Source organism: Asparagus officinalis, chromosome 5, assembly GCF_001876935.1.
Source record: "Asparagus officinalis chromosome 5, Aspof.V1, whole genome shotgun sequence".
Lineage (NCBI taxonomy): Eukaryota > Viridiplantae > Streptophyta > Magnoliopsida > Asparagales > Asparagaceae > Asparagus > Asparagus officinalis.
Window position 1 is genome coordinate 129122956 of NC_033798.1, and position 17451 is coordinate 129140406.

The 17451-nt window shown below is 37.4% G+C and overlaps 1 protein-coding gene across 2 annotated transcripts; it reads left to right on the plus strand.

Annotated features, from left to right (window-relative positions):
- LOC109841314 (histidine kinase 5) lies at positions 2405–17361 on the plus strand. 2 transcript variants are annotated; one of them, XM_020410243.1, is made up of 13 exons: positions 2405–2568; positions 3949–4830; positions 5025–5081; positions 5555–5782; positions 6621–6714; positions 6810–7016; positions 7141–7271; positions 7588–7637; positions 7719–8011; positions 8209–8312; positions 8438–9211; positions 10296–10478; positions 17052–17361. In XM_020410243.1, exons 2-13 carry the CDS (start codon positions 4123–4125, stop codon positions 17175–17177), a joined length of 2955 nt encoding a protein of 984 aa, XP_020265832.1. In that variant the 5' UTR covers positions 2405–2568; positions 3949–4122; the 3' UTR covers positions 17178–17361. The 2 variants fall into 2 exon arrangements, with proteins under 2 accessions (XP_020265832.1, XP_020265833.1); XM_020410244.1 differs by lacking the exon at positions 2405–2568 and adding an exon at positions 3752–3824.

A 17451-nucleotide genomic window follows, 5' to 3' on the forward strand; every position in this document is an offset into this window, starting at 1 on the left:
TTAGAAGCACCTTGAGGATGCTTTTTTTTTGAACTAGAAAAAACAGGGAGAGGTTCCCTGTTCATATATATATATATATATAAAAGAGCTGGAAATAATTATATGACATACCAAAAGTTGAGGATGATAAGAACCAATAGGTGATATGACCGGTGGGGAGCGGACCTTGTCGTCACCCACCAAGCCAGATCAAGAATGGTTCCTAACATCCCTGGAACCAAGACCATACAGAGTCTAATATCTAAAGGGAAGCTTATGAAGTTATTACAAAACTTAGAAACTACAGATAGAACATAGGCCCAAAAGAATGACAAAAGGGATGATGATGATATTAGAAGTTGTCACCAACACCATCGTCCTTGACTACTTTGGCTAGTTCCTTCAGTCCGAGACCGATCGCCACTTTGTGCAAATTGGCAGCTCTTCTGCTCGATGCTGCGATGCTGCTCCTGTCCAAAACAAAGTGAAACGGGCAATATGAGATACTATGATCAAGGGTGAAGAAGCTACACCATTAAAAATCTTATTGTTTCTGCTAAACCAAATTCTCCAGCAGCAACTAGGTAGTAAAACTCTCCATAGGCATCTGATTCGGTAGTCGATTGCTAAACCAAATTCTCCAGCAGCAACTAGGTAGTAAAACTCTCCATAGGCATCTGATTCGGTAGTCGATGGATTGATCAAGAGACCCAGAAAGAAGAGCGTAGTAAAACTCTCCATAGGCATCTGATTCGGTAGTCGATGGATTGATCAAGAGACCCAGAAAGAAGAGCAGACATATCTTGCGGCCAGATATCTCTGTGGGGAGCGGACCATATCTTGCGGCCAGGTGTATATTCCAGTAATTGTATTAATTTTAAATAAACTTGGAGGTGTACTTATTACACGTAATTTAATTTAATTGGGGGCTATGAGGAGTGGACCATTAAATTAAATTACATGTAATAAGCACACCTCCAAGTTTATTTAAAATTAATACAATTACTGAAATTTAATTTAATTAATTAATAAAATAATTATAAATTTAATATGCTAACTAATATTAGTTTAAAAATTAATTATTTAATTTAAAATAAATCTATATGCAACTCCAATTAAATTAGCATATGCAAAACCATAGCCCTTCATATAAAATAATTAACATGGTTTTAAACCGTACTACTTGCACTAAAATCTAGTATAATATCTAAGCTCTATGTAGCTATATAATTCTGCAACACTTACCTTGAATATAGCCTTATATACAACGTCAGTAAAATGAAGATGGGAAAAGATGTTGTTATCTTATAATTTGGAAAAAGAAAGAGAGATTTTGCAGATGATCATGAGATGATGAGAGAGGTGGTAAGCAATTAGGAATATACGTACTTGGATTTCTTGTTTAATTCTCATGATCTCATTTGTAGAACAGTGTAATCTTGAGATGACAAGTGAGGATGTGTGTACGCCACACATTATCTTCAGTTGAGTCTTGAAGAACATAAAAAAAATGTTAAGAATCTAATCCTTACTCAATATCCCTAATATACAACAGGAAATAATATATATTAGCTGACAGCCCATTTTACAAAATGAGCAGCCAGTTCTATGGCATGTGAGCTTGCTGCTAGTCATATCGGTTGGGCGGTTCACATGTAAGTGGCTTGACAGCCCATTTTACGAAATGGTTTGTCCGCTTATACCTAGTGCCCTCTATTTGTTCTCTTTTTTTAGACTGAGAAACATACATTGATGAAGAAAGGTCAATGATCTGTCCCCAACCTCTCTAGCACATTGAATGACCATCCGGAAAGAGGTTGCTTGGTGGACTATGTAAGATATGGTCCATTGAATCCAATGGTGCACAAGATGAAATATAAACAAACTCCACATTCTTAAGTTTTCTTATAGTTTGAAGGATATGAACTGACAACTCATTCGATAAAACTATACATTCTTTCATACAATCCGCATGTGGGTGAAATATTCTAAACCTCAAAGGGATAGTGAACTTTCCAAATGATCCTTACGGCTTCTGTAAGGTTTAGAATACTCTACATGTATGTGTGGAGGTCTACTGAGAGGGATGTGCCCTTGCAAAACATGTTGAAAGTAGGTTTCCACGCTCGGATTCGGTGGACCGTATTATGCACAGTCCACCAAAACAAAACTGTGCCACCGTTTGGAATCGAATTGCGCGGGGAAAAAGATAATTTTTAAAAACACCCTCGACGTCCTTATTTGCATCTAAACCCAAACAAAATGGAAAATAATTTCTTGTTAAAAAAAGGAAAAAAAAAAACTGTTTCGATTAAAGACACGCTCCCATTTCTCCCGCCGCACATGGGGCTTCGCCTTCTTGCACCTTATTTTTATCAAATTTTTTATTTCTCAACCCTTTTTTATCTCTCAATCTCTTTAAAATATTCAGTTCCTTCACATGGGGCGTCGTCGTCCCCCTACTTCAATGCTGGGATCTCTCCTTCCTCCCCTTGACTTCGATCTTTGGAAGCAAAAAGATCCCTTAGAAGATCGAAAGAAGAAATTTTTGAGGATTATTTAGCAAATTGCCACTCTTGGGGGATTCAGGTACTTGTGATTTGTTGATGTTTTGATTAAAGATTAGACTTTAAGTTGTCCCATGTTAAAAGTTGGGATTTTTACTAGTTTCCGAGTTGGGTTGAAACGTTGTTGCATTCTTTGGTTTTTTTTTTTTGGTGAGTTTTCTGCAAAGTTGAAATCTTCTCAGGGTTATTTAAATTTAATATGGATATGGGGGCGATTGTCTAATTATTTTAGCCGTTTTAGAGAAACAATTTGGGTGTAAATAGGGTTAACATTGGAATGCTTTTCTAGCATAAATTTATTATTAATTTTTTTTATAAAAAAGGTGGAATTTCCAATTAAAAAATCCCAGACTTTCTTTTCCATTTTAACTTAAATGTATAATAATAATAAACAACATATAGATATCTAGTTATATAGCCTATGAGTGGAATTTTTGTAGAAAAAATTCAAGGCACTACACCTTGTTGTTTCGTGGAATTGGGTCTTTCTAGGTATACTTTGATGTGACCATAAGCATCTTAAACTTTAGTGCATTTTATATGTTAGATTGGAAAGTCCCAATACAGTGGATCGTACTGGGGCTTGGTAGACACTTGTTCTAAAGTAGTTGTAATGCTAGAATGCTAGCTTTATATATATATATATTATATATATATATATAATATATATATATATATATATATATATATATATATATATATATATATATATATATAGATGGAGAAACTTGGTACCAAGCTACTTGGTAGTGAGGTGGCGGAATCTTGTCCATAATCACACCTTGAAGATAGAGCCTCAGTACACTTCACAATTCCAATGTAGATGTATGACCATCATTAATGATTGATCAACTCATTATGCAATAGGAGGGGGAAACATCTTTCTGTCCCCCTGTTGGTCCCATATTTTGGGTCCATTGTAGCAAAACTCTCTCTCTCTCTCTCCTCTCCTCTCTCTCTCTCATATATATATATATATATATATATATATATATATATATATATAATATATATATATATATATATATAGTGCCGCTTGCGCTCTTAACCTTTGTTACATTTAATACATCCTAATTAGCTGTTAGTGGCCCACCAAAACCTGATCAATGTTTCCCTTTGTAAAGAAGAATGGATTTTGAAGTACTTTTTTCCCCTGTATATATAGTGCTATTCAGTTTCTTAGGACCATAATCAAAAGTACACAGTTTGTATGGAAATACCTTGAAACTAAGAATCTTTTCTCTTTGTGTGTTTCTCAGTGGTTGCATTGTTGCGTTGGTGAGAGTTATGCAAGGATCATTTTTGTTCTAGCTTCCAATTCAATCTCATGCTGTTCCTAAGTGTCATTACTTTCATTTTGTATGAAGAATTTGATCATAATCCTTAATAATATTTGATGCAGGTTTCCTACGAGCCAGTGATTCTGAATTGAAAGCCTATTTATTGGTTTTAAAGGGGCAATTGGATTTTCGACTGGTGACGCTATTTACACAAGTCCCCAACTTTTCTGCTCCAAGTTTCACTCTGGGTTGACACTCTGATGCCTTCTTGAAGTGACAAGTTAGCTACATAAAAAATGGGAGGAGAGTTTCTTGGAGACTTAGACATGGAAGAAGTATTGCCTTCCATGTGGCCCGATGATCTTGCAAATGAAGATAGAAAGCAGTTCAACATAGATAAGCCCGGGTTTGAGAAAGATATGCTCGAAAATGTTACAATAACCGAAGATCCAACTATTGTAGATTTCAAGCGTCTTGTGGAGTTAACCAACTATAGTGAGAAGGGTTCCTCTCAATTGGCTTACCTTGTGAAGAACTGGGAGTATAAGCAGGCCAATGCTGTCCGCCTTCTTAATGAGGAACTCAACATTCTAAGCAAACAGAGACAAGAAGTTGAACGAAAAAAGTTAGATATTATCGAGGAGCATCGGTTTGTCGAAGAGAAGTATGATGAAAAGCACCCCGTGTCCATATTGGATGAAGTGTATGATATTTGGGATTCGCCTCCAAAGAGAAGGAATGATGTTCTTACTTATAATCAAAACATCGATATTGATGCAGAGTTTGATACTATCAAGTACTGGAAACAGCGAGCCATGCAATTGGATAATATGCTAGAGGCAAGCATCCAGCGGGAGCAAACTCTCATCCATAAGTTGGAGGATAGTATTAAGACTCTTGAAAAACAGTCATCACCAGTAGAAGAACTGTCTGATATTTTAAAAAGAGCTGATAACTTCTTACATTTCGTTCTTCAGAATGCACCAGTCGTTATTGGTCATCAGGTAAATCTCGTCCCTTATTTGAGCCAAAAAGGAAGGAAGGATTCATGTAGTCTACCAATTGAAAATTGTAACTGGCTTGGTAATAGTTTACTTCCTTGTAATACTTGACGGGCCATGATAATCTCCTCATATTTTGTACTTTTCCTAAATGATTAGTGGCCTTATAAAATAATTCCTCCTCTTTCTTGTTTCAGGATAAAGATCTGCGGTATCGTTTCATCTATAATCCTTTTCCAAGCCTGGGAGAGGAGGTACGTCCTTTTTCCCGTAAACTATTGATTATTTTTTCTAATCCATTTTCAATTTACCGTCACAAACCTCTACCTTGCTCTAGTATGAATATGAGTAAGTGTAACCAATACTACCTGTTTTGTCTTGACGAAGTTATCATTGAGCAATATAAATCTTTATTTTAAACTTATGCATAACAATACTCTGCTTTTATATCCCTTGTCTCTATCCAAAGTTTTCTTTATTAAAATATTCTCATGGATTTGTGTTTCCTTGTAGTTTTCTAGTTTTTGAGAAGGACCTTCAATAAAATTCATCATCTTTCTTTCCTCAAAGAAAACAGTTATTGTTAGCGGTTTCCATCTTTTTCTTCCTAAATTTAAAACACAACATTTCACTCACAAAAGTATACATATTCTTGAAATACTTGTTTAAATGTGTACTGGCCCTTTTTTCTTTCTCTCTCAATCTTTGATGTCAACTGATTTTTCAGGAAATTATAGGTAAAACTGATACTGAGATATTTTCTGGAGCCGGTGTAAAAGAAAACCAGGAATTCAAGAGAGAGGTCATGGAGCGAGGTCGGCCTGCTAAGAGGGAGATAACATTTGAGACTGAATTATTTGGATCAAAGACCTTTTTGATATATGTTGAACCGGTATTCAACAAGGCAGGAGATACCATAGGCGTGAATTATATGGGAATGGAAATAACTGATCAGGTAACTATTTCAAGCTTCCTACTCTTGTCTCTTGTTCTTATAGTTCTCAAGCTTCTGCTGTTGTTTATCAGATCATTGTTAGTTTTCAAGATTCAATTTGCTATAAATTAATTTCTATTATATTTATACAGGATAATACTATTAGCAGAATAAAATGAAACAAAGGGTTGTTCAACAAAAATTTCCATCATTAAATGCATTAAATGTAAGTTGAGGCATTGTCAGTTGATCACCATTCTTAGAACTAAATCATATTCTAACCCTGCTGAAGTATCTTTCCTTGAAAGTGAGCAAACAATAAATGAAAGTACTATATGCTCTTTCATCTTTAAGAGCATGAAACATGGAGCTTTTTCCGTAATCTAAATATGCTTCATAAAATAGAAACCTTCAGGTGGTTATTTACTAGATCAGTTTCTTTATTTTAATGGAGGTTATATGTTCATAGTGAAACCATGATTGGTGAAAGTCCATTTGAAAATTTGTTTTATCCAAAAGAAAAGTTTGCAGTTTGAAATTTGATTTTTTAATGCCTTCCTTTCTAATTTCGAAAAAATGAATATTGTTTCATCATAATCTTTCGTTTTACATGTATTATGCACATATCTCTATTTTGTCTTCATAATTATTGAATGGCATTAGAATGTTCCCAAGAGCGTTATGACACCGAATTGAGTAAAGCAACCTCTTTGTATTGCACATAATTCAAAGTAGTTTATTTTCTTTGTTTCCTTTGTTTTCGCGCTCTTCCCTTTTTCTTTTGCTAGTCTTTCTTCTGTTATCTTAAGATTCTAGTTTCTACTTCATATGAAACTATATTTCAGTCATTTCACAACAGGTGATAAAAAGGGAAAAGATGGCTAAGGTTCGGGAAGAGATGGCTGTCCAAAAAGCTAAAGAAACAGAGTTAAATAAAACGATTCACATAACAGGTATCCCCGATCCATGTTTATATGTATTAAAATTAGGTTCAAATGCAACTATTCATGTACTTAGAATATTTAACTTGTTACTCGTGTCCTTGCAGAGGAAACAATGAGAGCTAAGCAAATGCTGGCAACCATGTCTCATGAGATTAGATCTCCTCTTACTGGGGTTGTTAGTATGGCTGAGATTCTAGCAAACACTAAAATGGATAAAGAACAACACCAACTACTGGATGTTATGATATCATCCGGAGATTTGGTTCTACAACTCATCAATGACATACTCGACCTTTCCAAGGTTGAGTCCGGTATGTCTCATCCATTTAACATGTTGGCATTAAAATTATTGAATTGTCATTATCAAAGACCACAAATAGAGTTCACTCTCAGTTTAATCTATGGATTTTTACGTTGGTTCCTTGTTTCTCTTAGGAGTTATGAAGTTGGAATCAACAAAATTTCGACCAAGAGAGGTAGTAAAACATGTACTTCAGACCTTTGCTGCATCTTTGAAGAAAGAACTTACATTGGAAGGACATGTAGCTGAAAATGTTCCAGTAGAAGTAAGAATTCGATGCTCGAATTTACTTTTGTTGAATGCCCTTTCCTAAAATTTGTGGAGGGATTAATATGAGTTTGTTTTTGTTTCATGCCAGTTCCTTAACTTTGTGAAATAATCACTATGCCTTCATAGTTTTTTGCTTTCTTCTGTTAGTAACTGTTGAATGATTTCTTGATTTTGAATATTGTCTAATATAAAATTGTTGTCTTAACAAATTGATAGTTTATCAACTATAGTTTCTGAAAGTGCTAACTATTAAATTTAACTTCTATGCAATATTTGTCAATGACCATAGTTATTCCACATATTTCTTTTAGGTAATCGGAGATGTGCTAAGAATTCGGCAAATTCTAACCAACTTAATCAGGTAAGCTTCCAACAAGTTTTGTATCTTCCAACAACTTAATCAGTGTTCCTGTTTTCAGTTGATTTCGTTCAAATTTTGCAGCAATGCGATCAAATTTACGCACAAAGGGAAAGTCGGTATAAAACTTCATGTGGTATCAGAACAATATCCGCAAGTTCTTTCAGGTGGAAATGCTTCTTATCAGTCACAAAGAGTTATAGAAGAGAACTCTTCAGAAGATCAAATTTGTGACAACATGGAAACTTCAAGTTCTCCAAGATGTAATGGGGAACTTGAAGAAACCTCAGATGAAGATTCTGAAAAGAAAGCCCGCCCACACGAAACGAGAGTATGGCTTCGATGTGATGTTTATGACACTGGAATTGGAATACCAGGTTCTATTAAACTCTTGCATTCATACTTCAGTTAGTATTTTTCATTTGTCAGTTTCTTATAAAGACTACAGTCCTATATTGAGGCTGTTTGGTTCGGTACAGCTGATAAATTACAATTGACAAATTACAGTTGCAGTGAACCAATCAACTCCATTGTCTTTCCTCTATCTTACTAGCGTTTCCTTTTCATCTCACAGAAAAGGCACTGCCTTCATTATTTAAGAAATATATGCAAGCCAGTGCAGATCACGCGCGAAAATATGGTGGAACTGGGCTTGGCCTCGCTATATGCAAACAACTGGTGAGTCTTTATCATGCTTCCAAGCTTTTCATTTCACCAGACCCCTATAGTTCAAGCTTATAATACAATCCCTTTGTCTTTCAAGGTTTTATAATGTATTGACAATGATAATACAATTTTGACAGGTGGAGTTGATGGGTGGTTGTCTTACTGTGAGCAGCAAACAACACTGTGGGTCAACGTTCACATTTGTGTTGCCTTATAAGATTCCATCAAAAAGGGAGCATTCTGAAGACACCGATGAAGATTCCTCTGCTTCTAGTGATGAAGATATTAGTGTTGAGGAACTTAATGGAACATTTCTCTTTAAACCGCATACTTTGGGTACATTTACTTCTGATGGATCTATGAATCGAAAGACAAAAATGTTATGTCGTAGTTCATTGAAGCCTTTCAGTAGTATTAGTGGCCTTTCAGAAGAGTCTGATTCATTTTCTTCAAATAGTTGTTTTCCGAGGGAGACAGCTTCAGCTGATGACTTTTCCCCAGTTTCTAATGGGAAAAACACATGCAATGATCATGATACCCACCGTACTAATACTATGAAGAGAAGAGAAGAAACCCTAGCAAGTAACGGTTTCCATATGGATTCAAGTACAAGTCCGCATAGTGGGAGTTCTGAGGAATGTGCAACGAGATGCTCAGAGGAAGCTAATACATCTTGTAGTAGCATCCATAGATATGAAAAAGGTCCAAACTTTCCAAGCTTAACAAATGGAAGTTGTCAAGAGAATACAATTCGCTTGAAGCCGAAAATTCTTCTTGTAGAAGATAACAAAATCAACATAATGGTAGCTCAATCAATGATGAAGCAGTTGGGGCATAGCATAGATGTTGCAAATAATGGGTTGGAGGCAATTCGTGCAGTTCAACGTTCTCAGTATGATATTATTCTAATGGTAATATTACTAAGTATGATTTCTATTTTGCTTAGCACATTCTGTTTGATTTAACTCTAATATCACGATTTATTTGCTACTATCTTCCTAGATTGTCCAAATTTTTATAATGACACCCTTGCATCATATAATATTTCAGTTACCTTATCAAAATACGTGCTGTAAAGCCTGTAATCATTTCTTTTCCTTTCCCCCTTCATTTCTGCTCAATATTGAAATCAGTAACTGGTTATGTTTAGTGGTCTATATCAGCTTCTTGGTGTGAGTGTTCTCTTAATTTCCTTAATGCTTGAAGTTCTCTTCAGTTTCCAATTCACAATGTTAGAAACTATTATTCTCGTAACTTTGAATAACTTGTAAAGAAATCATTCATAGCCGTCCGAAAATCTATCTTTTCATAATTTTCTATAAATAGCAGAGTATGATTTTTGAGAGCCCAGTACAACCTACAACTGGTCATCATTTTCCTAATAAGTTACCATGCCATAAAAGTGACTTGTGTAAACTACTCTAATATATGATTACCCGATTGATACTTTTATGAAGTAAAATATTCTAACTATGATTTCCTAATCATTAGAACTATTATGACTATGTTTTTCAGTCAGGTAATAAATTATTCTTCAATTTAGTTATCTGATTCATAAATTACCTTACTGGCTAGCATTTTCCTGGCTATTTGGATATCAGACTGTTTATGGTCTTCTTTGTGTGCGTGTTTATTTTATTTATCTTTTCTGGTGGTGGATTATTAAAATTTGGGTTGATCGCAGATAGACCCCTTATATTCTTGTTGTTTCAAACGTTCTGCTCATATTATTTTTATTTCTCTGATAGACCCCTGCGTGAAATTTCTGTGAACTCTTTTACCCTCAGAGAAACAGACATTTGTTGATTTGACAAATAGACCTCCTAAATGTGAAAGAGTCAAAAATTTTCACTGAGTGGTCCATTTGCAAAAATAAAACTGTGTGGGTAGTAAGTATGAAACAGCGATACTACAGGTCTTTCCGCAATTCTCCCTTAAAAAATTCGTTTTTCTTTATGTTAACCCATAAAACATACAATCTACAACACGTTGCAGGATGTTTACATGCCGGTGATGGATGGCCTTCAAGCCACAAGATTTATACGTTCTTATGAGCAACATGGCTACTGGGATGCTTCCATAGGAGAGAATGGCGTTTGTCATGCTGCGACTTGCTCAGATTCTAAGCAAAGGGCTCTAGATGAAGGGCACCACAGTAAGAGGATACCTATAATTGCTGTAAGTCACTCTATCAAATCATGGTCTTCTGTCAATTTTCATTCTTTATCTCTCTCTATGCAGTATTTGTTGTAATTTAGATCTTTGTGTACCTTGTGCTTCAAAGACGACCCAAGATCCTTAAATATTGTCACCCTTTTCTTTCAAGATTCATCCTTTTCTTTCAAGATTCATCACATTCTAGAAATCTTTTAAATATGGGTCTAGAATCTCTAGCTACGTCATCTATCCAACTCCATGGTTTATGACGGGTCACTGCCTGATATTTTCTCTTGGAGACCTCACAAGTACACACAATTATCTTTTGAACCGCTGATGGTATATTTACTATTTGTCATAGAGAATGTAGATGCAATGCAATATACTTTGTTGGTCCTTTTTACGCTTTTACAGCATTTCTTTGAGAGTATCTCCATAGCTTCTGCAAAGTGATGAAAAAAGTTGATTCCAGGTATTTCATGTAATGTTGGAGAAATTACCCACTAAACCAGAGAATAGTAGAGACAATCACAAACACAATATTTACGTGGTTCGATCAAATTGATCTACGTCCACGGCAAGAGGGTGTATCACTATATTCAATCTCAACATACAACACTCATACAAAATATTGAGAGCTCACAGATTTCGTTGTGTGGCTTTCTCTCTCTTTTTCTCTCAATCACTCACTGCTGGATTTCTTAGATTTTGAGTGTATCTGAAATGAAGAGAGGGGAGGAGTTTTATAGCCTTCAATTCCTTCAATCCAGCTACCAATCACGCCATCAATTCTCTCCTGTCACCATCCTTCTTCATTTGTCATTACTAGGCTACATCTTTTCTTTCTTTTGTCAAAAGAAGTTGCCACCGAATACATGCATCCACCTTTGTCTTCATAGGTCAACAAATGTGGCCATAAAATTGCCACTGATCACATGCATCCACCCTTGTCTTCATAGGTCAACAAGTGCGGCCATAAACATAACAATCTCCACCTCGGTGAAGTTTTCTCAAAACTGAGCCGACACTAATAACTAGTGAGTCTTCACCCATCTTGCAAACAATGCCCCAAGCGGGGCCACCTAACAAGAGTGAATGCCTCCCAAATTCAAGCAGTGCTTGAACTTGTAGGTCGGGATGGGTTTGGTCAACATGTCAGCTGGATTGTCTGCAGTACCAATCTTCTTCATCGTGATATTCCTTTCAGTAGTTGCCTCACGAATGAAATGATATCTGACATCAATATGTTTTGTCCTCTCATGATGTGCTGAGTTTTTGCTTAGATGTATTGCGCTCTGATTGTCGCAAAATACAACTGAACTAGCCTCCTGCTGTAGTCCAAGCTCACTCACGAGATTTCTCAACCAAATGGCTTCTTTTACCGCTTCTGCTGCTGCCATGTATTCTGCCTCTGTAGTAGACAAGGCAACTGTTAATAGCTGAGCCAGAAAGAGTAAAAAGATAACCAGTCAAAGATCTCCTTTTATCGAGATCACCTGCATAGTCAGAATCCACAAAACCTACAACAGAGGTTCCCAAAGTATTGCTATCAAAAACTAAACCCAAATCTGAGGTACCCCTGAGATACCGAAGGATCCACTTTACTGCCTCCCAGTGTGCCTTCCCTGGTTGAGCCATGTATCTGCTCACTACACTGACTGCCTGGGCAATGTCTGGACGAGTGCAAATCATAGCATACATAATGCTACCCACTGCATTAGAGTATGGAACTCGGGACATCTCCTTCTTCTCGTTTTCACTTGTAGGTGAATCTGAAGCCGAGAGCCTAAAGTGAGGAGCCAAAGGAGTCGTAACGGGCTTGGCCTTCTTCATCCCAAAGCGTTCAAGTACCTTTTCAATATAGCTCTTCTGTGAGAGATATAATGTTCCAGCTTTCCTGTCCCTCCTGATCTCCATACCTAAGATCTTCTTTGCTGCACCAAGATCTTTCATCTCAAACTCATCACTGAGTTGTTTCTTCAAAATAAGAATCTGCGACATGTTCTTAGCAGCAATAAGCATGTCATCGACATATAATAGAAGATAAATAAAAGAATCATCTCCTAGATGCATGTAGTACACACAACTATCATAAGTACTTCTTGAGTACCCATGACTAAGCATAAAATTATCAAACCTCTTGTACCACTGTCTGGGAGATTGCTTCAGGCCGTACAAAGATTTCTTCAATCTGCAAACTTGATCTTCTTTACCTTCTACGAAGTATCCCTCTGGCTGAGACATGTAGATAGTCTCCTCAAGTTCGCCATGTAAAAATGCAGTCTTCACATCAAGCTGCTCAAGCTCCAGATCAAATAGAGCAACCATGGCAAGCAATACACGGATGGAGGTATGCTTCACAACCGGAGAGAACACTTCATCATAGTCAATTCCCTCCTTTTGTCTATAACCCTTAGCCACCAACCGTGCTTTGAATCTAGCATCTTCAACCCCTGGGATCCCTTCTTTCTTCTTGAAAATCCACTTGCATCCAATTGCCCTTTTACCCTTAGGTAATTGCACCAAATCCCAAGTCTGATTCTTGTAGAGTGACTCGAGTTCTTCTGTCATAGCTGTGGCCCAACGTCCAGATTCTCCGCATGAGACAGCTTCAGTAAAGTTTGATGGCTCTTGAATACTCATCTCTTCAGCTGTCGTGAGAGCATACGCCACTAATTCAGCATGTGCATATCTTTGAGGAGGTTTGATCTGTCTCCTCTCTCTGCCAGTGGCTATGGAATAAGGTTCTTCAGTCTCAGCATCTGAGCCTGAATCATGTTGCTCTTCTACAGCTGTAGGAGCAAATTTTATAGACGACTTTTGAGACGTCTCTCCCTCGAGCTCCACCTGAAGCTCCACCTTATCCATGGTCTTCTCTACATTTCCTGTAGACTCAACAGAAACCTTCCCATGATCAAGCATATATCTTTCATTAAAAGTAACATCTCTACTAATAATGAATTTAGGAGAATCAGGTTCAAGACTCCACAAACGATAGCCTTTAACGCCATCAGCATAACCAATAAATATGCATTTCTTAGCTCTAGGCTCAAGCTTACCCTCTCTAACATGATAGTAAGCGGGACATCCAAATACCTTTAAATTTGAATAGTCATTTGGTTTACCTGACCATACCTCATTTGGAGTCTTGTGTTCAATGGCTGTAGAAGGAGACCGATTCACCAAGTAACAAGCTGTGTTAACAGCTTCAGCCCAGAAGCCTTTATCCAAGCCAGAGTTTGAGAGCATACACCTAGCTCTCTCCATCAACGTTCTATTCATGCGTTCTGCCACCCCGTTTTGCTGAGGAGTGTGCCTGACCGTGCGATGTCGTACGATCCCAGAATTTGAGCAGAACTGATTGAACTCACCACTGCAGAACTCTAAACCATTATCTGTTCGGAGACGTTTAATATTCTTTCCAGTTTGATTCTCAACAAGTACTTTCCACTTCTTAAAAGTTTCGAACACCTCGCTTTTACGCCCGAGAAAGTAAACCCAAACTTTCCTGGAAAAATCATCAATAAACGTCAGAAAATAAAGAGCACCACCTTTGGATGGAACCTGAGCGGGTCCCCACAAATCTGAATGGATGTAGTCGAGAGTGCCCTTCGTCGTATGTGAGCCAGTCGAGAAGCTGACCCGAGTTTGCTTCCCAAACACACAATGCTCACAGAAATCCAGTGATGATGTATGATCACCACAGAGTAAGCCACGTTTACTCAAAATAGCCATCCCCTTCTCACTCATGTGGCCTAAGCGCATGTGCCACAACTGAGTAGTGTCTCTATCAGCATCAGAAGACACACCTGCAGAGCCTGTCACCGTACTACCTTGGAGAACATAAAGACTGTTCACCTTACTACCTTTCATCACAACCAATGAACCCTTAGTAACTCTAAGAGCTCCACCTTCGCCAGTGTAAGAACACCCAATAGAATCCAAAGAACTCAAAGAAATCAAATTTTTCTTTAAGTCCGGGATGTGCCTTACATCTGATAAAGTTCTCACTATCCCATCATGACACCGAATGCGAACTGTACCAATGCCAACTGTCTTGCAAACTGCATTGTTGCCCATCAAAACTGATCCACCACTTATAGATCTGTAAGTAGCGAACCAATCTTTATTTGGACACATATGAAAAGACGCACCTGTATCCAAGATCCATTCTTTATCGGAACGGCCATCCAAGGGACATACTGTAAGAACCGTCTCAGCAACAACGGTAGTATCAGCCTTTGCCGTATTAGCTGAATCTGATGTTTCACCATGCTGGTTGTCTTTCTTCTTTAGAGCATAGCATTCTGACTTATAATGCCCTTTCTTGTGACAGTAGAAACACTCCATATTTTTCTTGTTTGGGGCTGACCTGGACTTTGAGCGATTTCTGGATTGCCCTTTATCACCTTCTCTGGCCTTCGATCTACCTCTGGCTAGCAGACCATCAGCCTGCCCATCGGTACCTCTCCCATTCAACTTTGTTCTCAACTCAGCAGAGTTCAAAGAGGCCTTCACATCCTCAAGACTTATGGATTCTCTTCCATACAACATAGAGTTAACAAAGTTTTCATAAGAGTCAGGCAAGGAACATTTCGAGCTTTGACCACAACCCCGCTGCCGTTTCCTCATCGGCAACTTCACGAAGCACATTGTCGGATAGTGACAATTGCAAGGCGCTATGAGCCTTTTCGTCCATCTCTTCGATCTCGGCACTAGTCATATCTTCTGGGTATTTCCCATCGATAGCTTTAACCGTGCCTTCACGTCGTAACAAAGCCTTCATCTTTATCCTCCATAGGCCGAAATTGTTCTGGCCATCAAAGATCGACACCGAGAACTTCACAGAAGCCATTGTGGAGGATTGAAAGCTGTCCGAGAATCAAGAAGCTCTGATACCAGTTTGTTGGAGAAATTACCCACTAAACCAGAGAATAGTAGAGACAATCACAAACACAATATTTACGTGGTTCGATCAAATTGATCTACGTCCACGGCAAGAGGGTGTATCACTATATTCAATCTCAACATACAACACTCGTACAAAATATTGAGAGCTCACAGATTTCGTTGTGTGGCTTTCTCTCTCTTTTTCTCTCAATCACTCTCTGCTGGATTTCTTAGATTTTGAGTGTATCTGAAATGAAGAGAGGGGAGGAGTTTTATAGCCTTCAATTCCTTCAATCCAGCTACCAATCACGCCATCAATTCTCTCCTGTCACCATCCTTCTTCATTTGTCATTACTAGGCTACATCTTTTCTTTCTTTTGTCAAAAGAAGTTGCCACCGAATACATGCATCCACCTTTGTCTTCATAGGTCAACAAATGTGGCCATAAAATTGCCACTGATCACATGCATCCACCCTTGTCTTCATAGGTCAACAAGTGCGGCCATAAACATAACATGTAACGAAGATAACAAAGCATGACCAAGATACAAAGTATCCAAGGATAGTCCCCTGGAAGCTAAGAACTATTAATGTTTTCCGAAATTGTTCAGGACACAAATTTCGACAGGATAGTTTTTTGGGAAAACATGTCATCTAGATTTTTCAAATTTCGACATGATTATTGAACATAATTACCATCCAAAAACCCAAACTAGAAGCCTTGCAAAGGCGGATATGAGACTGGTTGATTGAACACCACACTGTCGGGAATACTGTTTGCTTTGAACAATTACTTGCTTTCTTCAACTCCACATAACAGAATCTGAAGTTTGAGAACTCCATTAACTCTTGAAAAACCAGGTGCACATAAAAGGAATCCACAGGTTATTCCTTTCAGTACAGAGTCAGCATCATAGACAAAAGCTCCCACATCCATTGAACATTCACCATCACCTTCCACCTGTAACTCTAGTCGCCTGTGCCTTCCCTCCCTGGATTCTTGGGTCTCCTTCCACTAGGTTCAACAGTCACCCGATACATATTTAACGCAAAGTTTTTTTTTGTGGTGGTGGTGGTTTTTTTTTTTTTTTTGTTTGGTGGTTGGGGGGGGGGGGGGGGGGGGCACTGATCAAAATAGCTCAAATTTCATTGCTCATTATTCATGGCATGCTCTTTCAAGCTTTCTATAAGCATCATTTCTGATGCATATGTTACTAAAACTTATGTCCTTGAAGAAGGAACTTACGCCTAAATTGTTGACTTCGCAACTATGACTGGAGAGTTACCTGAGTTGCTATGATTTTCACAACCTATATCCATAGTACTAACTTCTAAATTTCTTGTGGTTATTGTTTCGAATCAGATTATTAATTAAACTATTTGTACATAAAAGTATCCATATCTAATGTAGTTTGCAACTACTTAAAGAAACACTTTACAATGGTTAAATCAATGCAGATTGTTGCAGTAATTTGCTAATATGCAAACTAATATGCAAATATCCTTTTGTGTATTTCTCTTGTACTGAGAAAAATGGTTCTCACCATAGGCTGGTCATCTTTTTATTAATAGTATTGCTATGTTCACAAGATCATTTTCTGCCTGCTGTGAATTCATTGAAAATTTGATATCCCTTGATGCAAATAGTTATGACATGGTTTAAAGATCTCCGAATCGATATGAGGAATGTTCTGTTTATTGCAGATGACAGCAAACTCTCTATCAGAGAGTGCAGAAGATTGTCTCGCTAATGGAATGGACTCATTTGTATCTAAACCTGTAACCTTCCAAAAATTGAAACAGTGTCTAGAACAATATTTGCCTCGATGAATCATTGTAAATTACTTTCATCTGTAAAATATAGAGGAAATGTAGTCAAAGAAATTTTGTAATTAATGTATCATAGCTTTACTAGTTAATCGAGGCCATGTATACACTTTGCTCCTCCGTCACTAGCAAGTTCATGTATGTTGTGTAATAATAATAGTTCCTTTTTGACTCAAATGTGAAATTCTTCATATATTCATAAATAGGTCCCCAACGTAATATAGAATTACTCCATAATATAGAATTAATCCATGAACTCGACATGATAGTTTTATAC

Excerpts from the sequence above, each read along its gene's own strand:
- LOC109841314 (XM_020410243.1), top strand. The coding sequence starts at position 4,123 with ATGGGAGGAGAGTTTCTTGGAGACTTAGACATGGAAGAAGTATTGCCT. Across the intron at positions 8,313-8,437 it reads TCGCTATATGCAAACAACTG|GTGGAGTTGATGGGTGGTTG; the intron begins GTGAGTCTTTAT and ends CAATTTTGACAG. Across the intron at positions 10,479-17,051 it reads AGAGGATACCTATAATTGCT|ATGACAGCAAACTCTCTATC; the intron begins GTAAGTCACTCT and ends TGTTTATTGCAG.